General features: G+C 44.2%; 1 protein-coding gene across 1 annotated transcript in view; it reads left to right on the top strand.

Annotated features, from left to right (window-relative positions):
• The window catches only part of FGFRL1 (fibroblast growth factor receptor like 1), a 224828-nt gene that overhangs the window by 114415 nt on the left and 83548 nt on the right, over window positions 1–26865 (top strand). Inside the window, 1 exon segment of the mRNA XM_039539810.1 lies at window positions 1214–1486. Within this exon segment, the coding sequence (XP_039395744.1) occupies window positions 1214–1486 (273 nt within the window).

Below are 26865 nucleotides of genomic sequence, written 5' to 3'. Positions count from 1 at the left end.
AAGTGAGTACCAGCATGAAAAAGGACTCCAGCACAGATCCCATAGGGGTCGGGTCCTCCAAGGCACTGGGCCACTGTTGAGAGATGGTGAGCAGCCTCAAACCCATTGCAGCACAGTGGAGACTGAGGTCACTCAGCACCTCAAGTCATCAAACCCTATTAAAACAGGTGTGTCCTTATGCAGGAACAAGGCACTTATTGATCACGGCTGTTTTTGAAATGTTCTGAGAAAGAGGCTGGCTATGATACTGGTAGGGGCTATAGAAATTAATAAATCAACGAATCCAATAAAGACAATTATTTAATTAAATAAAGAAACATACTTGAACATTTCAGCTTTAAATTTGGTTCTCTCACGGGGGGACAGCTCACGGTGTGGGAGACCTTATCAGTCCCCCACCCAGCCCCAAAATGGGTTGGCCTGCCCTTGTATTTATCATTATCGTGCAGCACAGTATGTTCATGTTGCCACATTCGAGGACACCTTGTTATGCATGAAACTATCGCCTTGTACCAGCAGCAAACATTCAGCAGTCAGGCTAGTCCAATGAACTTGTCAAGGGAAGGTCGAGGCAATGGATAAAAATATCCCCAAAATTCATCATTTTGCATGTATGCGATGTTAACATGTCAGGATATCCTGCACCTTGTCATTAAGTAAATGCTACCCAGCAAATTCGTTGTGTTCTAGAACCATACTAGTGTATTCTTATGATTCCTGCTGCTGACAAAACCCATCTGGTGACTATTAAAGGGAATTGCTATACATATAAACATAAAAGGATTATAACTCCTTGTTTTAAGTACCAGTGCTGTTACTAATTTTGGCTTCAGGATTTGTTATGCTAAAACAACCAGTAGTCTGGGTATCTGGGAACTAGTTCCCCACGACATAAAAAAAGGGGTGGGGGAGGTCCGGGGCGGGGGAGGGAAGGAAGAGAGAAATACAGCTGATTGCCATTGGCAGGTTAACGCAGTTGGTTAGAACAAGGTGATAAGAATGTCTAAGTTCTGAATTCAAACCCTCCATGGGCTGGTATCTTCTTTGTTGTATCTGTTGTCTGTTTTTTTTTTTCACTTTGATTGTAATCTCTTTTCAATAAGTAACTTTTGTTCTATTTGTACAGGGTCCCTATTCATGACCGGTGGCTTGTAGATGCTACGGTGATAGAACTGGTTCCAATTATTGTTTTTTTCTTTCCATTCTTTGTTAGGCCCACCCAGAATTGCTGATAAAGTGATCCACCGGCAGTCCGTGAGGTTAGGAAGAACCATCAAGCTCCTGTGTCCGGTAGAAGGTGACCCGCCACCTCTGACTATGTGGATGAAAGATGGACGGACTATCCACAGTGGCTGGACAAGGTTCCGGATCCTGCAGCAAGGACTGAAAATCAAGGAGGTGGAAAGCGAAGACGCGGGGACATACATCTGCAAGGCCACCAACGGCTTTGGCAGTACGAGTGTGAACTATACCCTTATTGTGATTGGTAAGTGCTGCAGGAGGAAATGTCAATCTTGCCTTTTTTAATGGTAGCGGAGAAGTTTGATTTCTGTTCACCTGGCAGTGATTACAGGCCCTCTTTGCTAATCATTTATTGACCTCCACCTAACTGGCCCATTCCAGTGTTTGAGGATGGCCAAGGCTAGCTACACTGCTGCACATCTCTTGCATTGCAGTCGGCAGCCACAAGATAAGATTATGGAGTGCCAAAGGTTACAAATAAACAGAAGTGATGCAATAATCACTAGGGCACAGATCACAACGAATTCCACACAGGAAAGGCTGAGTGATAAGGAGAGGTCATGCTGATCTTTGTGTTTGCTGCTGGAACAGGGTAGTTCTCAAAACGAATTTTAACAAGCCCATATTAAAGGGCACTGCAAAGGGATTTTTGGGCAGTGAGCAGTTGCAGACTATGCTAGGAATAAATCTAGCTATGGTGAAACTAGGCACAGAGCTAACACTGGGCCCTAAGGGTCCCAAGTTTCCAAAGAATCCCCATCAGTGGGGTCAGGATTTAGAGACCACAGGGGCTACCCTTGCGTGTGTATTCCCCCAAAATTCTCAAGACCTGGGCCCAGATGATGGGAATCCAAGATCACATGCTGGGTTTGGGTCGATACTTCTGAGGGCCCAGGAGAGGCCTGAATGCTTTTTCCTTCGTTCTCAGTGCTCAGAGCGTCCCCATGAGTTGCTGACAGGAAATGCATCCAGCTCTCCTTAGCTGGAGGGAGAGGGCTGGCTAAAACGTGGCATGTTTCAGGGTGCAGAGGGAGGAAAGGAAAGAACTAGAAGGTGGGAAGATGCTAGAGGCTTCCACTCACCCACCTTCTCCCCTAGCCAGCATGAATACTGAGCCCACAAAGTCCTACCTCTTTCTCTGCTCATTTTAAACAACCCAAAGCTTCTTGCTGATAAGAGCCGCCTTGCCTGTGAAGACAGAAGAGCCCTGTTTGAACTCCAACTCACTCCTGCCTTGTCTTCCCCAGACTCGTGCCAGAAACCAGATTCATGGCTCTTTGCCCAAAAAATCTCTAGGGAGAGGAAAGGGGCTGATCGTGCCACTCTGCAGAGCGCTTAGGGGAGGGGAAGACAAAAGACCACTTTTCCTGCCCAGAGGAAGGAGCTGCTGGCCTAACGCAAACTAAGCTGCTTATCCAGCCCTCCTGAGGGAGCCCTGCAGGTGAGCATAGGCGAGGAGAGGGCGCCTGGCATCCCTGCCCAGAAAAAGTTTAGAAATAACCTGCACCTTGCAGAGATGTGCACAGTACGGTAACCAACGTGCTGGGAGTGGGGAAGGCACAGAGGGACTGAGGACAGAATTCTTTTAAAGCACCAGCAGGTGGAGCACATTTCTACATCAGCTCCGCTGAAACACTGGGCACAGGAGTCACAATGAGAGCTGTGTGGTGCTGAGCGCGTCTGCAAACCTGGCCCTTACTTAGGTGGCCAAATGGGAGCTGAAGTCTCTTGAAAATCTGACCCTGAGCTCTTTTGAAAATGTGCTCCTACGGGACTTGCCTAAGGTTACCCAAGAAGTCTGTGGCACAGTTAGGAGTTGAACCCCAGCCTTGTGCTTTAACCACAGGGATAACCTTCCCCTCTGATGGAGTCTCTTAGAGTGTCTACATAGCAGCTGGCAGGTGTAATTCTCAGCATAGGTAGACATACCCGTGTTAGCTCTGCTCAAGCTAGTACCTAAAAATAGAAGTGCAGCCTGGATGGCAGCTTGGGGTAGCCTCCAGAGTAGGCACTTGGGGGGTCAGACAGGATTGCACACAGGCGGCTGTTCTGTGCCACGCCAGTCACACTGCCATTTTTAGCAGGTTAGCTTGAGGTAAACTAGCATGTGACTGTCTGCCCATGTTTGGAATCACACCTCCCAACTGCTGTGTAGACATACCTTTAGTTTCCATCTGAGGAGAGATTAAAAAGATTGGGACTGTTTAGTTTAGAAAGGGACGACTGAGGAGAGATAGAAGGGAGGTCTATAAAAATCACAAATGATGTGGAGAAAGTGAATGGGGAAGTGTTATTTACCTCTTCACGTAACACAAGAACCAGAGGTCACCCAATGAAATTAATAGGCAGCAGATTTAAAACTAACACAATGAAGTACTTCTTCACACAACACACAGCCTGCGGAACTCATTGCCAGGGGATGGTACGAAGGCCAAAAGTACAACTGGGTTAAAAAATGAATGAGGTAAGTTCCTGGAGGATAGGTCCATCAATGGCTCCTAGCCAAAATGGTCAGGGACGCAACCCCATGCTCTGGGTATCCCTAAACCTCTGACTGCCAGAAGCTGGCAATGGGCGACAGAGGATGGATCACTTGATGATGGCTTCTGAAGCATCTGGCACTGGCCACTGTCGGCAGATAGGATACTGGCTTAGATGGACCATTGGTCTGACTCAGTTTGGCCATTGTTACATTCTTAGTTTTGAAAAGCTAACAGCTCTTAAATAAGGTAACTTAGGCTACATGACTGAAGAAAACTATCAGCTCCTGGGAGCCAAGCCTGCCTCTTCTTTAATGCCTGTAAAGCACTGCACACACCTACAGCATGGCAGGGCCCATAATGACTTTTAAATTTCCTTTGGAAAGAGGAGTTGAGGCTTGAGGCCTGGGGTCTGTCCAGTGTGAAATGCCTGAGCGGTGCCAGGGCTGAGGAAATGAGCACACGCTTTCGGGAGCGCTGTGCTGCTAACTGATCCCAGAGCAGCTTTAGAGACAGGCTGAGGGAATTCAGTGACTAGGAGCAGATGATTAGTGACATATGGCTGATAGGAGAGCAGAGCAGGAAGAGGGGATTCCCAGCTGTGGGAATTGTAGGATGAGTCACTGAAGGCACAACAGGGGGAGCAGGATGACATGAAGACAGTAAATAGATAATGGCAAAGGACTAAATTTGCCTCATCTTGTGTGAGTGTCCCGGGGGCAGAGGTGATTTTCTCATCCCCAGGAAACCTGCCAGAGAGAATGGGCCCCATTGGGTGCTACGTAGGGCCTGGATAATGTGCCCAGACGTAGCAGCTTCTAGCACCAAAGGAGGATGGCTAGGTTGTTTGCAGGCACAGTCACATCTCCACCTATGTAAACGGGCCTGTAGGGAGTGCTGCTGAGCCTGGGGTCTCCTAAGCTAATGGTCTCCTAAGCCATTTTGCCTGGCAGTGGGGTGGCATAGGTGTAAATGAGGTCAGATATTGGCCAAGTGTCTATCTCCATCACTAAACTCTTCTCTGTCATTGCTGCCCCGGTCAGCACAACGACTGCTGTGTGACAGTTGTCTGATTTTATGTTTGCCGGATAGGAGAAATAGTTACAGCTTTACTGTGGATGCTGAATGACGTAAGCAGGCACTGTGGTGGGCACCTTGATGGGGGGATTGTAATAGTAATCATATGATTTTTGGAATTTGCACTTTGGTGGAGACCTCCAGGCCCCTTAGAGGAGAGAGACCAGGAAATGCTTTAGCAAAGTAGAGGTGCTTGTGAGAAGAGAAATCGTCAGGTAATAGGATTTCAGTAATGTCAGCTCTTGACTGGGATAACAACTACTCATACACTAAGAGCCAGCTTTGCCTTTGGACATCCACACCGGCTCCTCTTGACTCCATCCTCTGTTCATTGAAACACCTTGTCTCCTTCATCCTTAGTATAACAATTTTTGTTGCTATTATGGAAAATTAGAGGACCAAGAGCCTTCTCCTTTTCACTCAGACGCAGTTCGTCTTCACTGCTCTTCTATACCCCCGACCTCCGAAATGTTATCTGTCCAAAACCCACCTGTATCTTTTCAGGCTGACATCAGCTTGTCTGACCATCATACCCTAGTCACCGTGGCTCCGTAATTAGGCATCGTTCCCAATGTCCTGCTAATGAGCTCATTGCTTCTACCGCTATGTAGTTATACACCGAATAACACTAGTAGCGACTGAAAGATGTTATCGTCCAGTGGCTGTCTGATGGCCTATGTCCACATCGCATCCCCCTTCCACACCAGCATTGGTTCTTTTTTTGTTTGTTGGGGTTTTTTTGGACTTTAGCAGCCTCAGCAGAAAGGGCAAAGAGTGAATAGGCTATGGAGAGTTAACTAATCTCTTACCCCTGGAGATGGTACTTTGGCATATTGATGGGGGAGTGCTATGGAGCTTGCATTGCCACTGCCTGTGCTTTACCCATTCTGTGAACCTTTGGATACTGTTCTAGCTCCTTACATGGGCTCTCTAAGGGCCCACCCCAACTCCCATTACAATCTGCGGGAAGGCTCTCCTGGATTTTACTGGGAGTTGAATCAGGCCCAAGCTGCGCTTGTTTAAAACACACACACAGGAGAGAGATGAAAAATCAGAGGCCAGGAAATGAGAATTTGGGACTAACGTTGAATTGGAGGTGAGGCAAAACCTCTGAAGATAACAGGCTGCTTTGGTAAGTTGTATCATCACACAAATTGTATTAATAACAATACTTAGCACAAACACCAGCTACTTAGGCTCTGATCTTGCACCCACTGAAGCATATGGCAATACTCCCGTTGACCTCAGTGGGTGCAGGATTGAGCCCATGTGGAATTTAAAAGAGATAGATATGAAAAAGACAAAACATGTATTGAATAGTGTGGTGCCGAAGCTTGTGGTAGAGTTAAGTGAAACAGGAAAAGTTTGTGCCAAGTGGTCATTCGCCTACCTATGTCTTGATACTAATGCTGGCTAAGAATAGCATCTCTTAATGTCTTAGGCTGTAAGTTGTATTTTCTCAGTCCCTTCTTGATTGTTGATTATTACGTAGCCCTTGTCTCAAATGGCTGTCCCTAGACTTCTTCGTTTTATGTTTCAAACTGATTGCTCGTCCGTAAATGCTATTTCCCCTGAAATCAGACGTCACCCGAGTATCTTTCCTGCAGAGGTCTGAAAGTCAACACAAAGTACGACTGTGTGATTCTTTCAAAGAATTCAAGTTGGCTCTGAACCTTAATGCATCTGGCAGATGCTGGGGTTTCTTCTTGTGAAAATGCTCTCTGTGTGAAGAGGAGCCTTTGTTTATTTTAGGGAACATGGCAGTGTTTTAAAACCAACAGCTTGTCAGCTGGAGGATGGAGAACTAATTGATGGTGCCGTTTTGTTTGTGCTCCGGAAAGCGCAAACATCATTAAGCGGAATGGCCTTTTGAACCATATGGCCCTTTTTTAAAATTCATTTTTTAAATAGCACTTTAAGAATCTTATTTCAGCATTACTCATAATGCCACATATTTATACACTACGGCAGGTGCTCGGATATCATCGTGACGGGTGGAGTGTAAGATCCCAAAAAGAATAGAAAACAGAACAAGAAAGCATCCTGTCACATGAATGATTACTGTGGGAGAGCTTGAAAAAATTAAAATCCATTTTCACCATGAAAACATGCTGGGTGTTGACATCAGTGGGGCCAGGATTTCACCTCTGTTCCTTATAATAATTCCTTTTAATTTAACCTTGCAACACCCCTTTGAGGGAGCTAAATGTCACGCCCATGTTATATCTGGGGACACTGTAGCACGGTAAAGTTCAGTGACTTGCTCAAGGTCCGAACTGGGAGTTAAACCCAGCAACGTGGAATCTCATACCTTTCCTTTCCACCTCCCTCCCTCCTTTCAAAAGAATGATGGTAGGTTATGGGAAGATCTGCCTTTTGCAGAGATGGCTAAAGAGAGTAACTTTTTGAAGCACATAAACCCCATTATTTAGTGAACTGTGCATGTCTGTCTGTCTCACATGCATAGCTTAGAAGCTATAGGTGGAGGAGTTGCTTTCAACTCTGTTTCCAATAAGCGACTGCTGACTTCTAACAAAAGGCACTTGTACAGTTCATACTGAAATAATACCTTGCATCGGGAATGTATAGTACAAGTAAAATCCTGTGATTGCTATTTTATTATTTACTTGTTAATTCTTAGGACAGACTATTTTAAAAAAATGATTAAGAGCAACAGGAAAGTGATGGTTGACGAAGGCTAAACAAGGAGTTGATTCATCAAAACTTCAGGGATCTCCAGTACTTAGAACCTTTTTTTCTCCCTCTTGTATCCTTTGAAAGACAAGATCTCTTACCCTTCATCATTGTTATTAATTCATATTTATATTCCAGTAGAGTCTAGAGAATCCAGCCAAACTTGGCCCCCTTTCTACCAGGCACTGTACAAAGACATAGTAAGAGAGTACAAACACATGAGACGTGGACAGTCAATGGTAGTTAGGCTCCTAAGTGCCTAAATCACTTTTGAAAACAGGATTTAGGCTCCTAAATCAGTTAGGTGTTGCAATGCTGAGTACAGCAACACCTAAATACCTCTAAAAATCCGGGCCTAAGGTCACATGCTCAAGCTGGGAATTGAGCCCACATCTCTTGTATCCTTAACCAAAAGACAATCTCTCTACCACCACTTGCTCCAGAGCCTCTTCTTTCCTCCTCTGCCTTTACACAGTCCATCCCTTTTCCCAGTGAACAGGCCTTGCTGAGCCCAGTAAGTTGCTACACTGCTCATATCCAGGTCCCCTTTGAGCGTGGGCTCTGGATTCCAAACATCCAAGAATCCCATTCTAATCCACCTCTGCAAGAAATGTAAGGAAATAAAAGCAGGTAGCCAGTAGAAGTAGAAGCTACAGTTTACTCTCGTAGCCAGGCTTAATAGATTTTGTGGCTTACCGCAAGATCTGGGATGGCAATTACAGTGCAGACAGATTTACAAACGGTGGAAGAACAGCTCTTTTTAATCAGTATTAGCATTCTAGTGATTAAGTACATAGTTCCTTATCCCAGAGAATTATCTGTTGACCATCAAAAACAAATGAGCTGTATACCCCACAAGGGTTATTTATATAAATATCCCCATGAAATTGTTCTCTGGCTGTCCACTGAAGTTTTTTTCTTACTGAATTGATCCAGATGGGCCATTTGCCAGCTCTTGATCTGTAGCTATCAAAAGGAACTTTGTTTTTGTCTTTAAACTGTGCAGTCATGGAGATTTCTGGCTGTGAAAACTGCTGCACACTCAAATTTCCTTCACAGAGGCAGGTAGAGTGGGTAATGCCTCTGATACTCCACTGCTCAGATAGTGGCCCTGACCGTAAATGCGAGAGCAGGGGCTGCTCTGTTTAAAAAAAAAAAAAAGGGGGGGGGAAGTGAATTAAGGTTGCACAGATGACCTTAATTCTGGCATTGCCTAACTTTTGAGTGAGTGCTTGACTGTGCAACATGAATACAGTTTGTGGGTAATTTTCCTAGGATTTTTGAAAGGCAGACTGAAAAAACCAAATCCTGTCACGTGGAATCCTATTGATACACACATGGTTCATCAGCAAGGGTGGAACCGTGCCAGTGCGAAGGACCCTGGCACTTGAGCTAAGGGAGTAACTGATAGCAGTAGCAGGTAGTCATCCTGTAGGTGGACCAGTCACTTAGTTGCTGACAGCAGAGGAATGGTGAGACTCAGAAATATTGGGATCTATATTAGGTTCTGGGGGGAAGTGTTCTGTAACTTCTGCTCCATTCCCTCTAGACTGCCCCCATGCTGTCTCCTCACCACTCTCGGCTGCTTATCCCAGCCTCACCCTTCCCCTCTCACACAGCTCATCCCAGTCTCCTTGTCCAGCCAGTCCCAGTCTCTCCCTCCCCGCACTCCTTATCCCAACCTATTCCCTCCTGCACACGTGTCTGGCTCTTGTCCACTCTGTCTTCATGTCAGACTGATTTTTCCTCCAGGGAGAGCATTGAGAGCAAAAGAAAGCCAGTCTCCCTGCTCTGTTGTGGTTCCTTGTGCCACAGCAGCCGGGGCCAGCAATTTCACGGAAAATTCTGCTCAGCTATGTAGCCCCAGGATGGAGCATGCTCAGTACAGACAGACTCTTCAGAAAATCTAGCTGCCAGGACCTCTTAACCCAAACAGTTAAAGTTTGGCAAAATTATAAATAAGTGAACGCAGGATTTTATACTGGGAAGTGTTGGACAACCTTCACACTCGGCCTATAATAACAAATAATATCACTTTGCCCACAAGTCGGATCATTCATTGAAGGGGAGATCTCCAGTGAACAGCTGGGTGCCATAGGAAGTGATGATATTAAATATTTACACTGCGGCACAGCCATCTCTTTCACTGAAGTTAAACACAGGGAGCTTTTCAATAAGAAAATACTCTGGGCCAAACCCTGTGATCTCTACCGACATTGCAGCATAGGCTGCTATTGCTACAGGTGATGGCCAATAAACATGTTAGCAGACTTGAGTTGTTTGATCAAATACGTGAAGCTCAATATAGTCCTTTATTTATCTTTGAATATGTACATTAACCCTTTTATTACCCTGTTTAGAGATCTGCCAGGAAGGGATGGCAGAATTGTCTGGGCCTTGCCATTCTCAGTACACACAGAGCTGGGTAGGTTGCTAGTTTCCCTTAGGGTCTGCAGCATGACCAACTTAATCTTGCTAGGATGCATCCCAGCACAACTTCAAAACAAGATCAACATTTAACCCCAAGAAGCAGCTGCTCTTGTGTTTTTCTTTTCATCTCAGCCTGTTGTGTTTGTAGTCTCACTTCTTCGGTTTTATGTGGAGGAAGATTGCGGTGAAGAATCCATCACCTTTCTGTTCACATCCTCCTCCTCTTGGCAGCTTGACTCCCTTATAGTGTGTCCCATACCACTCATCCACTGTCTGTCTAATGACCTGTAAAATCATGTTACGGAAGGTGGGAGGTTAAAAACAGCCAGTTGTCATAGACCTCTCTGAGCACTTGGAACCATCAGTTCTGCTATTGAATGTCTAAAATCTCTCTGCTGAAAGTGATTGTGTTGAGAATCTTTAGCGGCCTTAGAAGATTTATCTTTAAAGTAGCTTTATCCTGCCTGGCCAGCTGCTATTTTATGTTTTTTACAACTTTTCCAAGACCGTTCTCTTTGATAAACAGGCCTCTGTGAAAAATTTGCATTATAGAGCCTTTAAAAAAAACAAAAAAAAAAACAGTCAATGTAAGTAACCAGGGGAAAAAAACATGGCAATGTATGAATGGACGCTTATTCTAGCATGGTTCTCACTGCTTATAATACTAGACAATCCTGTGTGAAAAATATAGAGTACAGTAAAATATGGTTTGCATTACAGTTCTCTGATGAAGTCATCAATCTGTGTAGAAATCATTTATAGTACAAAAGCTGTGAAAACATTTGTAGCCTAGAGTCAGGTGCCGTCAGCCATCTTTGAAAAGCATGACAAATGCATTTATAGTTGGGTTTTGGCCTCTTAGCAAACTCTGGGGACCAAAGAGAGATGTACTCAGCAATAACTTGTGAATCAATGTTGAGTCAGCAATGCACACACCGAGGACACTTTTAATGCTAAGCAGAAAACTGACATGAGTCAACACTTGACAAAGATGCAGGATTTGTATTTAAAAAACAAGAGTGGTTTAGCTTTCACAGAGTTAGTACTTAATTTTTTCATACATTGACTCCAGCATAAAATGTGAAAGGCAGTCTGTGCAGCATGGGCACAATTACACACCATGTAATCACAACTAATAATGATTTTTGTTATGTGAAAACGAGAAACTTTTTGCTGTGGTAAATAGTAACGACATTTTCATCTTTAATTTGCTGTGGCCCTAATCTGTGCTGGTGCCTACACCCACCTATTAACACCTGGTGAGGATCTGGCCCCATTAATTCACTGACAAGTACTGGTTGTGTTGCTAATTAAAGCCCAGATTGTTTATGGCTTTTGGGAGCTGAGCAGAAGAGGGTGCCTTAAATCTCCAGCTAAGATCCTGGCAGTTGAAGTAATTGCAGAAGGAGTGATACAGGCTAGTGCCCTATAGGCTCCACTTTGTCACAGCAATCCATCTGCACAGATCCAATTGCAGAGCTAGGAGAAGGAACTCATCTTTTGCTGAGAATGTGACATCAGATGTATTGCTAAGAGAAAGTATGTTATGTACCAGGAGTTAACCAAATTCTGCCCCGAGATCTGCAGGAACTCATCCTGTTGATCAGGGGAGTGAAAAATACTCAGTATGGACGTTTGAGTGTTTTCACATTTCATTATGAACTTAACTGACTTGCATTGCTAAAAAACTCCCCATGCTTCCCAAAGTGTTCACTAGGAAATGACAGGTTTCAGAGTAGCAGCCGTGTTAGTCTGTATCCGCAAAAAGAACAGGAGTACTTGTGGCACCTTAGAAACTAACAAATTTATTTCAGCATGAGCTTTCGTGAGCTACAGCTCACTTCTTCGAATGCATAGAATGGGACACACAGACATGAGATATTTATACATACAGAGAACATGAAAAGGTGGAAGTATGCATACCAACAGAAAAGTCTAATCAATTGAGATGAGCTATCATCAGGAGGAGAAAAAAAACTTTTGAAGTGATAATCGAGATGACCCATAGAAGGTGTGAGGAGAACTTAACGTAGGGAAATAGATTCAATTAGTGTAATGACCCAACCATTCCCAGTCTCTGTTTAGGCCTGAGTTAATTGTATCTCATTTGCATATTAATTCAAGTTCAGCAGTCTCTCTTTGGAGTCTGTTTTTGAAGTTTTTTTGTTGCAAAACTGCCACCTTCAAGTCTGTCACTGAGTGGTTAGAGAGGTTGAAGTGTTCTCCCACTGGTTTTTGAATGTTATGATTCCTGATGTCAGATTGTGTCCATTTATTCTTTTGCGTAGAGACTGTCTGATTTGGCCAATGTACATGGCAGAGGGGCATTGCTGGCACATGATGGCATATATCACTAGGAAATTGAGTTCCTCGTCCAGTCAAAACGACTCATTGTCTGAGTGAAAATGGACTCATCTGAAGTGAAAGGCACCTCATCATGGTGTGTTATTTGCATGGCTGAGAGGCCCCGAGCTGGTTCCATTATCTAGGCACAGCAGAAACATAGGCTGGGATATTTGAAAGTGCCTGAAAGAGTTAGGTGTCCAACTTCAGTTGAATTTCCATAGAACCCCATTCTCTTAGGCTCCACTGGAAAAAAGCCAGACACATTCCCTGCCACAGCATGCTAAGTCTAGAATTTGAATTTTTCCAAGTGGAGGTACCCACTTTGTTGAATTTCCTGGGAAAGAAAAGAACAGGAGAGAAATCTGAAACCAAAAGGTAAATGTTGCTGGAAAAATGTCTCACCAACTTCAGTGGTTTCAATGAGTGTCGCACACATGGGTCTGAAATCCATATATGGCTCATATTATTTTGTTGCTGAAAAGCTCCTTCTGCGTAACGGCTCTGAAAGAGGTTATTATGCCACAGTGTCAATATTAACTGTAGCCTTTCCAAAAATGGCACTGACTAAAAATGTATCAACAAGCCATTCCATTCACGACTCCATGTGAATGGGTGTGTGATGCTGGAAAACACCACGCATGGGTTACAGTAACGTGTCTTGCAGCTCCAGATCCATAACGTGTCTTGGTGCTAACACACCATAATGTCCACATTTTTTACAAAATCTTTTTTATTAGTTTCATTTGATTTTCTAACATACTTTACAGTATGCTTATCAATACATCATGTGCTAGCCAACAAAGGCCTCACTGTTTCAAATAGACGTCTTTTTCTTTCCCCATCAAGCTGTAACATAGAAGCCAAGTTTGGAAGGTGACAACACCTGTTCACAATTTAAAGGAAATTAAAAGATTTTTTTTCCATGGATGTAAGCATGAAAATCATACATATACACATACATATATATAATTTCCCCCTGCATACTCCATCCTGCGGTAGAGGATTGCAAGCCAGAGTTGCACTCAGTGTACATTTAAGGCATGCAGACCATATGGGTGCATTTAGCCCACAGTCCTTTGCAGATACTTTGGAGTGTGTGGCTGCTGCTATGTCCATGCAAATATCAAGCTGCAGCTCTGTTTGCTGTGTGATTATTTGTTTGGGAATGAAAGCAATACACAGTGTCAAGAGGGTTAACATTAAAAGTGTGCTTCATCTGGGCAGTTTATGGCTTCCTTCTGTTAGCTGATATTAATAGAATTAGCCCCTGGTCCATACTAGTTTGTGGTGAACATTTCACTTCTTTTGCTCGGTGTATTTCAGGGTAAAAATCATTTTGCCTCTTATTTTATTGAAAGACTTTATTAATCCCAAACTTCTTTTGGAAAAAAACAAACAACCAACAGGCCAAACACCCGCCAAGCACAACCCTCCATGCAGATGATGGATAAGAACCTCAGCTGGTGTCTGTGAAGTTGCACTAATTTACACCAATCTGACCACATCTGTTTACCGATGCTTAGTAATGGCCTAGATCGTTCCTGGTCCTTGCGGGTTGTGTGTGTGGATAAGAGGGGAGGGGCAGAGGAAGGGACTTGAAGTTGCTGACCAAAGTTCTGGCCCAGCTGCAGTCCTGAGCTAAAGGACCGCTATTGCCTAATGCCCAAAGCAGGGCTAACCTCTTCAAAAGGGACAAGGAGGCAGCCACAGCCTAACCCTGTTCTGAACTCCCTGCCCTCCTGATTATGCACAGTTCCTTTATTTTGTGACTAGGATGACAGCCCCTTAACAGCTTTCATTCCCCAGAATGAGTGAGAGTGCAGCCTGCATCCTCTTCCGTGGTGGCCCAGCAGTTGTTCTCCCTGGGGGGTTCTGGGGACATTGTGGTAACAGGAGCCAAACACTATGATGGACCCCAATGCACAAATTCAAGATGGTTCCTTCCCTGCAGCTTTAGGATGCCTCCCATCCGCCCAAGATGTCCATCCTAATCCATGTTCCCCTCTGCTTCCTCTCTGCCCCCTTTGGCTGTGCCCCACCCTCCCACAAGTCTTTAATGCTTTTGCTCCTCTTCTTCCTGTCCTCAAACTCCTTGGAGTGTCTATCCCTCTCCTCACCTGTTCCCTGTTTTCTTAAACTGCTCCTTGATAAAATCAAGCTGCATCGGCCATCTGCCACACCTCTGGCTGGCTGGCTGCCCATCCCTCGTGCTGATCCTGTGACTGGCTGCTAAATAGGCTGCCATGGGAGAGGTGTCTATGTACTGCTGAAAGGGTGCAATAGGCAGACAGTTGTGTGGGCAAGCAGCATTAAAGGAGCAGCAGAAGATTTGGCAACTTTTCCTCACCCCCATTGGCCTCTGTATTTCTCTCCAGCATCCCTGCTGCTTCTGCACTGTCCTTCCGTCCCTTCACAGTGACCGAATGGGGGGAGCAGCTCTTGTCACTTGAATTTTCTATCCTGTGCCATCGCTAGCTCTTGCAGTCCCTTCTGGACTGACAGATACCCAAGTACAGCTGAGGCTGCTGGGCTGGATACTTCCTGAGCACAATACTTCCAAGAGCTTTCAGCGGGGCACATGCCTACATGTTGCCGCCTACCCAGATACAGAGACTGAACCCTCAGATTATATCTCCTGTAGTCATACATACCCAGTATATCCTGAATACAGTGAGTAATACCATTTAACCACATGTCACTGTTGGCACGATCAAGTAACTGAGAAGTGCCCAGCAGGAAGGTTTGTAGATCAAGGTACAGTAGGTAATGCTTACTTATTGTATAATCAGAAGCACTCAGCCTGGTTAATTTATAGAGTGTGAATTGCCTTTGCTGATTTAGGAGAGACTGTCTCTGACTTACACCCTTGTGATCCGTACGTGTAAGCATGTTACCATGAAAAAGTATGGATGCTGAGGAAGTGTATTATTTCATTTCTGTTGGGTCTGGTTTTGTATGCTGTCTTTGGCATTCAGTTTAAGAAAAAGATGGAAATAAAGGGGGGGGGAAGTCTGGCAATTAGCATAAACCTATTTTTAAATATTTTTTTGTGTGTGTTCGAGGACAGAGAACATATTCTGTGTTGTACTCAATGAATAATATCATTGTGCTAGAATGCTGCTTGCTTTGTAATAATACAGATTTCATAGAAGTCTGGAGTGTTTACATTATACACTTTTTGGCAATAAATTTGGAAAAGAAGCGGGGGGTGGGGGCGGGAGAGACCAACATTAATCCCAAGAGCTCTGAAACTCACATGCCTTCTTAAACGTACCCTGTTAAAGACATTAAGTCCCTAGCAAACATCCATCTATCAGCAGTCGAGAATTTGTAAAAGGTGCACGTTGTTCTGAACTCCCTGCCCTACTGATTATGCACAGTTCCTTTATTTTGTGAATCGGATGACAACCCCTTAGCCTGGCAATGATGACAGATTTATGTATTTTAACACCCAGACACTGCTATATTTGTTAACGGCTTCCAGACTCCAGCGGTGCTGCAACCATAGTTTATTTTCATTGTCAGTTTCACTGCTTTTTAAGGTGTCCTGCTGCTGCAGCCACTGTAAGCCGCGCTGCTGCTGAACTCGAAGGTTGAGATGTCAAGATGTTAAGAGCACAAGGCACCATCCTCAAACTGCTTCCACTTGTAAAACGTCACTTTCACTCTGGTTGCGCTGACAGGTTAGAACCTACTGCTCTCACTGAAGCCAAGCAAAAGAGAGAGAGAGAGAGAGAGCCCAGAAGAGCAGTAAAAGGAGTCAGATAACACAGAAATTACCCCTTCCCTCCTTACCTCCATGATGTATTTTGCAGCTATCAAATTAACGTTTTAAAGAGGGCCTCCTTAGAAACCACAGGAAAAGTGAAGAACATAAGTATACCCTTTTGAAAACCTACCTGTTAAAACACTATACGGGTCAACACCTTTCTCCTCTACACAATGCAAGAGCCTGTGATCTCTCTTTAGATATTTGAGTTACCATCTTATATGAATGACAGTACAATAAGGAGACAAACAGCGAAGAACAATGCTCCTGTTTAAACACAACTTAAATTATTAACAATCCATGCACAGAAAATGTTTTTGTCGAGATTAAAGGGAAGTGAGTGGTTTTTTTTTTCATTGCAGAAGGCCCAACTCAGCAAGGGCATTAGTAATCTCCTCTTCCATCCATCTTGTAACTAATACATGACTGTGCGTGTGTTGTGCTCCCTTATTTCAGGGAAATCACTGTTTCCAGGCTTGCAAGGAAAAAAATTATGCAGAATTCTTAGTCCATTCATCTTTTAATGTCAGCCAAACCCCAAGGTTTGAGTTTTATGTCACACAAATCAAAGCAATTCTTTATGACGCAAATGGCTTTTACTACTAATTCGTTGTTTCTTCGCAACCTTTTAAAGTCAGTGGGGCTGTTCTCTTGCTTAAAGTTAAGCAAGTGCTTAAGTGCTTTGTTGGATGGGGACCAGAGTGTTTTGCACTGTACAGGAGTGAGTCCTACATCACAATAATATTCTGACCCGGGGGGGGGACCCCCTCTTCCCCATGATTGGGTTTCCTTCTGCGCACTAGTAAATGGCCCTCCTTGTAAAGGGGGGCAATGTGCTTTTGTTGTAGATGGAATAATTTGTAATGTTATTTCTTCTGAAAGGCCTTTAAAATAAACAGGGATCCACATCTCATCCTGTCTGACCCGAGCAGCCAGGAGAGAGAAGAGCCTGTGACAATCCCCGCCCATTCATTGGCTGGGGAATGGGAAAGGGGTTGGTTCTACTTCACATGCAGCCTGGAATTCCCAGACCTGCCTGTTGCTCTCTCCAGAGAAATCCCAGGAATCTAACAGAGGAGAGGAATGGCGCCTCCTCAATCCCCCACACAGCCCACTGTTTGTGCTGTGTTTGCAGCGTCTCCTGACAACTGCAAGCCCATTTCAGCTTCTCCTGGTAGCCACTGTGCACTTTGGCAGAGGAAACACCCCACTGAGGAGCAATTTATGGGAATTCTAGCTAGGAATCTGCCCTGTTTCGGGGTGATGCTTTTGTTTGAAGACGATTTCATAAGCCCTTTTCCTCCCCAGAAGCTTGGGAGATGAAGCACTTGTCAGCTGTGGCTGTTGTGAAAAGTAAATGACGCCAAGGATGGGCTATTTATCATTTTTTGAGAAGTCAGGCTGTGCCTCTCTGTCTTGGATGTAAACAATGGCCTAGGCATGTGTTCTGTTCTGACAAATGTATTTCTGAGACGCAAGTAGCCTTATATTTATTGTGGCTTATTAGTTGGATTCATCTACTGGGGACCCATCAGTGTGGACCGGCCAAGTACATTTTTAGAATACATGGAGAGATGCCAAAGAAACTATTCTAGTGCATGTAGAGTGGCCACTCTTACAAATGCGTCCTCAGGTATGTCTACTCTGCAAGTAAAAACCCGCCATTAACCCGTGCCAGCTGACTTGGGCTCGTGGGGCTAGGAGTAAGGAGCTGTTTAATTGCAGTGGAGACATTTGGACCCTGCAAGGTGGGAGGATCCCAGAGCTCAGGCTTCAGCCCAAGCTCGATTGTCTACAATTAAACAGCCTCTTAACCCAAGCCCTGCGAACTGAAGTCAGCTGGGATGTCTAATTGCAGTGTAGATATACCTTTGGAGAAATAACTACTGGCCTCTGTACTGCCCTAGAGTAATTTTAGAGAATTCAGTGTTGGCGCGTAAAAAAACATGTCAAGATAAGTTCACAAGGGGCCAAACTGGTGTAACTCAATGAAGTAATGCACCAGTAGGGAATTTGGTGCAAGATGTTCTCAATACCTGTGATTTTTCACACGTACACCAAAGGCAGCTTATGTCTTTTCATGTGTCAATTCTATTCTCCATAACGCTATAGGCATGGACTATATCAGTTAATCAGTAGTAATTAATAACATAGAAGGTGGAGAGCTGTACTGTGTGTTGTGCCTCCTGAGAGATGCCACATAAGAACGGCCGTACCAGGTCAGACCAAAGGTCCATCTAGCCCAGTATCTGTCTACCGACAGTGGCCAGTGCCAGGTGCCCCAGGGGAAGTGAACCTAACAGGCAATGATCAAGTGATCTCTCTCCTGCCATCCATCTCCATCCTCTGACAAACAGAGGCTAGGGACACCATTCCTTACCTATCCTAGCTAATAGCCATTTATGGACTTAGCCACCATGAATTTATCCAGTTTATCCAAAAGGATTTAAGGTATATTTGTGCCCCCAGATTCTGGGCTGCGTCTTGGCCTGAAAGAATGCCTAGTGTAAGTTAGAGTTGCCCCTGGGACTGTCTGTGGGCTGTGCTGGGAACCAGAATACCTGGAGCACTGAACATTGAAAGCATGCCCCGTCCTCACTACACTTTGGCCAATGAGGGGAGCAGAGTAGGGCTGCTCATATCATCTTCCCCAGCCAGTTGTAGTTCCTTTACAGCCCCTGTACAATGGCAGCAGCATATAGGGGATGCAGTAGGGGACAGAATTCTCCCCAAAGAGTATTGTCACCTATTAATAGATTACAGGGCTCAAAGAGCAGGAGCACTATACTACTGGGTATAATCCATGCCCATAACTGCCATTGATTTCAATGGGAAATCAGTAGAGTTACTCATATGGAATAGATCTGGCCCTACTGGAAGTCAGGAGTGAATTACACTGGCAGAGCTGTATGGTGAAGCTTTCCCAGTACCTGCCCATACCGTGCCTTATTGTATCTAGTGCTTGCACTAAAAAAATGTGCCATGCTTATCTAAGGAAAAGCACTGTAATTGTATAGGGGGTTGGGAGAAAGTAAGGGGGAGGGAAAGTGTTTGGAAGGAGAGGGAAAGGAGGAGAGACAGATGGTAGGAACAAAATGGGAGAGTCAATGTATGAAAAAATTATATCTTTCCTCTTTTACTGTAGAGACATTAAAAGCTTAATATTTTAGGAGCATCTTCTTCCTTACAAAAGCTGGCAAAGGATGGGTTTCAGTATGAGTCTGGCAGATTGATTTACAAACCCGCCTTACGAACTCATGCTGCTTAAACATACCAGAATGTGACAATTAAAGCCAACATCTGGAATTCATTGGTGGAGCAGATCCTAAGTAAACATTCAATGAATGTCCATTTCCTTAGCATTGGATTTCCTCTGGCTACCACAGCTTAACTAGTGTCATCCTGTCAGATAGAGCTGATGATAATAGCAGAGCAAAATGTGAAAGTAATGAGCCAGACCTGTTTATTCCATCCTTTAGCAGCAAAACCAAAGGAAAGCAGGGCTAGAGACACTACTGTGACTGGCACTGCACTGGAGAAGTCAAAACAAATGAGACATACAAAACAGAGGTGTCAGTGAATTAAAATCTCATTCTGACATTCTGAGAATGTTTTGGCATTTCTGGTTTGTCAGAATGTTTACTTTTTCATGCTTTTCCTCCCCCATTCTTTCCTCTCCCGTCTTGTGGAACTGAGGGGTAGCTCTCAAAGTTCCGCCCCCAGAGAGGGCATTAAAAAGAAGATAGATGTTGTACTTAAAACTCATTAGCCCACCAGTTTTCACCTCTGTCTCCCTTTTGTGGGCCTCTCGTTGCTCAGGCCTTTCAAAATTTCTGGTCTTCAGCGGGACTTGATTGTGTCATGAACCAGATCCTGCCATTTTACTAGCCTCACATTGGGATTTGAATTTGGCACAAGCTTGAGATGCACAAATGAGTCAAAGTTCTGGATGTGTAATGTCAGTGCGACTCACTCAAGTCTGTACAGGGGAGATTTTCAAAGGCACAAACAGCGGTTAAGTGCCTAACTGCCCCTTGTGCATCTGAAAGTCTCCACCTTTGGTTTAAATTTGCTCCCCCCCCCACTCCCCAAAAAGGAATTGGCATAATTTTTCTCAATGGTAAAACTCTCATTGACTTCAGGGGGAAATGACTCAGGCCAGTGCTGAGCCCTTTCAGAAATCTCACTCTTTCTGTCTCCTGTCGTTCGATGCTTCGATAGTGATTGATAGATGCCTGTCTATCCTTTCTTCTCTGGAGAAGTCGACCTGGGAGGCAGAAAACACTGAAGTTAGTTATAGGAAGCCTCTAAGAACGCCTTCCTTTGAAAATGACCTACCCCAGGCTGCCTCTGACAGCATTAGGAGCAGTAAGATATTTAGAACCTGATTTGCAGAGGTGCTAAGCACCCACAGCACCCTGTGCCTTCACTAGGAGTTGAGGCTGCTCAGTGCATCTGAGCATTAACCCCCCCGTCAGGTGTGGCTGCATGAGTAGGAATTCTTTTTCAAACTAACTAGGTCAGGAAAACCTTTGAGTTGGCACCACATCTACATCCCCTCTCTTTGGGGCTTGAGTCTTTTGATCCCCAGGTAACCGGGTGGCTAAATACAGCCTTTGAATGATAAGACTTTTTTGAAGCCTTCTGGGGCACTTGTCTTTAACATCTCTTTCTCCCTTTCCCTTAAGGTCTCACCAGATATCTCCACCCTGTTCTCCTCACCAAATTCATTGAGGAATTATTTTTCTTTTAATTTTTGTTAGGGCCAGCAATCTAAATAAGGGCTGAGCCCACAGTGACGTAATGGTAGTCCATATGACAACAAATACCAGTCTACCAGCCATTGCAACACTTTTCCTCCCAGAGTTTTCTCTGCTTTGTGTCCATTCTCCATGCTGGGTCAGATGACGTTTGTGGGCCAGTGGATGTTTGTTCGCAGTGACTGGGAAGGCTTGTTTTCCCAGCCAGTAAGCAACTTCCTAGGCTATAGAATGCAGCTCTCATCACAGCTGAATTGATAAGAATTAGTCTTGCATCTTTCACCCACACTGAGGTTGCAGCCATGGTCTCCAAACTCAGTGGTCATTTCCAGGGCAGTAGGGATGGTACTAGGTAGCAGCCTATCTAGAGGTTCACCAGGCCATCTTTTCCAGAGTTTTCTTTCCAGTGTTAGAAGTAAGATTTCTGGCACATGGCTATGTGGGCTTTGGCTTTGAGAGGAGTCTTATCTCAAAGTTTAGATCACAGCAATTTCAGCCCTCAAGGGAAGGTATTCCCTTGAAGAAGCTGAGTATCAGACCATGCAGCTGGAGCGCAAAAAGAGGTGTGACAATCAGGTATTCCAATAACTGAAAATGATTCCTATATGACTTCGCCGAAAGGTTTCCCAAGCATATGAAGCTCTGACTGCTATGGGGGTGACAATCATGCATTTCAAAACCAGATTATTTATATGCCTAAATAGGGTCTTATCTTAATTTTAGCTATCCATTGTTGCAAAATATGGCCATTGGTTCCAGCAACCTAGAACCATCTAACACCGTGCTGGGTCGCTGAGTTCAATGCTGATTTAATGGAAGAATGCACCAATTGAAACAGCAGGGCCTCTTCCTGCAAAGAAGGACCCAAAATACTCTTTGGAGGTCTCCAGTTGAAGTACTGCCCATCTTAGCTTGAGAAGAGATCTGATAAACCCACAGCCCAAGGCAGAATGGCTGCAAGTGAAACTCATTTGGCCATTTGGGGCACCTTAGAGACTAACAAATTTATTTGAGCATGACACAAGTACTCCTGTTCTTTTTGCTGATACAGACTAACACGGCTGCTACTCTGAAACCTGTCATTTGGCCATTGCATTTTATATTCTGATAAAACAGAATTGTCTGCCAGGATAGAAATGAAGAAGCAAAGAAATATTTTTGTGTTGGCCCTTCTTTCCCTGGGCTTTGCATGAGCTTTAACCTAGAAGTCTGAACTGTGGCATGAAAGAACTCACAGAAAGGAAAGATGCAGGTAGGTTTACATGTGTGTTTTTGCTTCACTGGTGATTTCTAACTAGTGGATTGTCCAAGCAGCCTGTAAATATCTTTCTCTGAATTTTGGTGCTAACAGTAGGCTGAAGTACCAATTTCCTTCTGAGGAAGAGAGACCCTTGAGGTCTATAAAGTCTATACAGTATCCTTTCAGATTTTTATTAGCCCAGTAAAAGATATCATATTTTCTGTGCCTCTGTATCTCTAGACGACATGAATTGGAGAACTATTCCACAGGGCAATGCACTGAATGCTGTTTCTGAAATTTTTTATTTATCTGAGCCATGAAAGCCGTAGTCCCAATATATCGTAAAAGCTCTTGAAATGCTGCAGACACACAGCGCCAAAGGGGGCCACTGGTTATGTTGTCATTCAAGTTTTACTTCCTGTAGCTGATTAGCGCTACCTGAAAGCAGATTTTCTCCAGTCTGTTCCTCGTCCCTTAGTGAATGCCTGAAAGCATGAATTTAATGGGTTGTTCCTATGTTTAAAAGTGGTGCTTAGGCAATCGCTAAGCCTGTGAGTGCCCAGCGAGTCTACAGTACTTACCTATGTTAAAAAATAATTAATTGTATGAAGGGAGTGCCTAGAGGTTCCTACCTCTTTGTGCTAGATCCCACTATACCAACGTGTCATGAGAGAGAGTCACGATCCCAAAGAGCCTACGGTCTAAACAGACAAAATAACAAAGGGTTAGGGAAACGGAGGGACAGGGAAGCAAAGTGATTTGACCAAGGTCACACCGCAAATTAGTTGCAGAGCCAGGAACAGACCCCCCCCCCCAGTCGTCTAGTTTATAGTGCCTAAGATTTTCTTCTTTTTCTTTGTTTTTGTTTAAAAGACAGTTGAACAAGAAAACAAAGACTTGACTAGTATGATGTGTGTTGTTTTATAAAATCGGTTGAGCAGGAAACTCAAATGAGAATCATAGCAAGAATGTGTGAAAATATACCCATTTGGGGGGAAATCCTGTAGGTGGGTGACAGAATAAGGGTTAATGAACGAGTTGGTTGTCAAATAAATTAAATTCTCCTTTTAAGGCTAAGCTGCTTTTTTTTTTTTTTTTTTTAAGGCTAGGGATAAGGGATGCTGCTTTCAAATTTATTCTTTAGTTTTTATGGAAGAGAAAAAGGAGGAGCGAGGATGGAAGAAATGCTGGATGAAGGAGGAATGCAAGGTCAGAGATAAGAGCGTTCTTGCTGTGCTCAGCTTAGTCTAAGAGGGTTTGTCACCTATTATTCTTACTGAGAAGATCTGCTTGCTAGGGAGAAATAGATCCAAAATGGCTTGGTGTTTAAAAAAAATAGATGGAGTTACAAGGGTCAGTGTAATGTCATACAAGTGGGGCTCCGGGACAGACTCGCCACAGCCTGGATTCTAGGTCTGTCTGCTTGGAGAGAGCGAGGCTTATTTGTGCAGTAGTAACTAGCATGCCAAGGGCTGAGCTGAACTGACTCCAGAGCTCCCGGTGCTCCACTGCCTTGCACCTTGTGCAGTCATTGGCCCCTGTGCAAAGACTAAGAAGCCTGGGGTTGTGTCATCTTTGTGCTGATTCCCCGTGGGTGTTATCTGAGGGGAAACGTGCATCCTGCTGGCCTTCTCCCTCCCATATGAACAGCCCTCCTCGGGTCCAGTAAATAAGTTGGGTCCATGCCACAAAGGCAGCCGAGCCCCTGCCACGTCCACGTGGGGAGGAATGATTGAGCCCTTGGTCTTCTGGTGTGCGCTGATTGCTGGGGAAAGGTAAATCTGACCTAACTCTGTTGTCTTTTGCATCATTTATCTCACCTAAAAATAACATTGTGGCCCCTGTGGTTGCCTTAAGGGTTATTTGTAGTGTGGTCTCTTTTCCCTTTCCCCTTCCAGAACACTAGTATTGCCGAGCAGAAGAACTGTACCATTGTGTGAGTCCAAAGGAAACACTGGATAGAAAATGTGAGGAATTTTTAGGCCATGATATGTTTGGACTAGGAAGCAAGGGACTTGCAGGAATGCAGGGTACAGTTCCAAAAATATTCCCTGCAATAGTGCTCTTGGTCAGGAACCGTTATTTTTATTGGCTCGTTGGTCCCCTTGAAGAGTGGTGATGTCATTTTCCCTCACGGTGGAGGTGGAAATGGAAACACAAAGAATGTTCTGTGATTTTTCAGGGGCGAGAGTGGACAGCGGAGCCAGATGACTTGCCTTGTCTTAAATGCTTTTTCTGATAGAAAAACAAAACCTATGGCATCTTGAAGGCCAGGAGTGACTGCTTTAGAAACAATAGCAAATAGCACCATAGAAACCCTCTCCAAAAACCCTCCCTTCTCTTCCTCCCCCTTGAGTTTTCTACCTGCTGTAAAATCTTATGCTTCTCTCCCAGCTGATTATTTTTTGTAAAGGCTGATGTCAGGGGGTGCATATTACATGTGATTTGTTATTTAATTATTTACATTGATATAACACAAACAGGAGCCCATCTCAGTACCCTAGACACCTCTTGCAAACACTTTAAAGAGAAAATATATTAAAAAACAAGCAAATGAACAACCCCCCAGCAACTCTGTAATGTATAATACTACTAAAAGAAGCACAGAAAGATAAAGTAAATTCTACTTTATCCTGTAGAGGCAATGTTGCCCAGTGGTTAGAGTAATAGAATATCAGGGTTGGAAGGAACCTCAGGAGGTCATTTAGTCCAACCCCCTGCTCAAAGCAGGACCAATCCCCAGACAGATTTTTGCCCCACCTCTAAATGGCCCCCTCAAGGATTAAACTCACAACCCTGGATTTAGCAGGCTGATGGTCAAACCACTGAGCTATCCCTCCCCTGCTGGGTTTGAATCCCAAGTCTAGTGCTGACCCAATGGGTGTTTCCAAACACAACCTGTGTTTTGTCTATGTAGATTGTTCTCTCTTTGGGGCAGAGATCATCTCTTCCTGTATGTTCGGCATTGTTTAGCACAGTGGGGCTGTGAACTTGATTGGATCCTCTGTAATGAAAACAATAACCATCCCGATGACAATTGCTTCTTCAGCAGCCCTCCTGAAAAGATGAGCCTTGTCACAGGCTGTGAAGGTCAACAGCTTTGAGCTATTTTGGACTGTGGGATGGGAAGAGGCCCTCAAAGAGAATGCTCTGCCGCCAGTCCCCTCTTTACGCTGTGGGGGATCGAGCTCCAGCAGCTCTGCTGATCTCAGCTGGGGGTTGTATGGCAGAGAGAGAGATTTCTGCTTGAGTCAATGGAGAGGCATTCTGAGATTTTCATTCATGAAAGGAAGGAGGCCATAAAGTTTCCTGAGCTTAGCTAGAGAGTTAAGCCCCGTTTCAGCAATGTACTTTAAGTACGTGTGTAAATTCAAGCATGAGAGCCATTACATCGACATCAATTGACTTACTGGATTGGGACCTTGCTGAACAGTTTTTAGTTAGGGGGAGGGAGAGGGAGGAGGAAGAATCTGTGAAACGCTTCAGTGCCTTTCTCAGGATTGTTCTGCAGGCATCTTGGGGTTATGGAAGAAGGGAAATTAAAAACAAACAAAAAACATGCTAAGTCAAAGCTTTGCTAACCCTGAAACATAACATTAGGGTTGATAAAGTCCATGTGATGCTGACAGTTATACAGTGGCAGGAAATTGTAAAAGGTGTCAGGTTTTCCATTTTAATTCTGGGAATACTCTGGAAGTAGGTTTCCTAGGAAATGCTGTTGAAAAGGTCCCACTTTCTGAATTGTAAAGATTTACAATTTACCTTTTCTGTTAATCTTTTGTTCCTCAAAAGGTCAAATAAAGGAAGTTCCTTTTTTAGCTTTTTTTTTTTTTAAACAGGTTTTCTCCATTGCACTGGGTAACACTGAGTGTCTAAGTAAATGCACCAGTCTCATTGGAAACACAACATTTAAATGCAAGTTGTCTACAAAGGCTCTAGAAGGATACAATTATATGGCATAATTCATACAACTTCTTTAACGTACAGTATATGTATTACTAATACTTAACACTTACATAAGCACTTTACAACTTCAGAGCACTGAACAAACAACTGATTAATCCTCAAAGAAGGCAGGAGGTAGGCAAGTAAGAACATTTTTAATGGCAAGATGGAGCTTGGAATGTCATTGCAGCTAAAGGCTAGACATACATTTCCTTCTGCAGATGGGTGTAGGTGTGTGCCGTTGGGATAGACATTTTAATTTCTTAGTGATAACTTTCTTGCCAAAAAGTGGTTGATAGGTTTGGGGTATTTTTGTTCTTGATCAAGCCTTTCATTAATAAGCTGCTGGATATCTCTATCTAACTGCACCCATAATGTTAGAGACTGTGTTGTGCTCATTCCTGTATTCCTTGCGCACACATACCCCCCCCCCCCAAACGCCCACTGGTTTTATTAGGAAATCTTGGGTGCAGATGCAATGCCAGATTGAGTCATAAGGGTAAAATCCAAGTGCCAGCACACACCGCTGCCAGGTTTTTGTGCAGCTCCACATGTGATGTTTTATGCAAATAAACCAATTTGCATATGGTCAGAAAGTTTTGCTTATGGTCAATAAACCCTTCCTTAAAAGGTGGCAGGGGTATGACACGGAGGAGAGGGCAGGTAGAAGGGTGGTGGGTTTCATAGAACCATAGAGCTTAAAACTACCCAATCATCTAGACCAGGGGTGGGCAAACTTTTTGTCCTGAGGACCACATTGGGGTGCGAAACTGTATGGAGGGCCGGGTAGGGAAGGGTGTGCCTCCCCAAACAGCCTGGCCCCTGCCCCCATCCAACCCCTCCCACTTCCTGCTCCCTGTCTGCTCCCCTCAGAACCCCACA

Source organism: Mauremys reevesii, linkage group 5, assembly GCF_016161935.1.
Source record: "Mauremys reevesii isolate NIE-2019 linkage group 5, ASM1616193v1, whole genome shotgun sequence".
Taxonomy (NCBI): domain Eukaryota; kingdom Metazoa; phylum Chordata; order Testudines; family Geoemydidae; genus Mauremys; species Mauremys reevesii.
The sequence above is the reverse complement of the archived record's forward strand: the minus strand, read 5'-3'. Positions and strand labels throughout refer to the sequence as shown.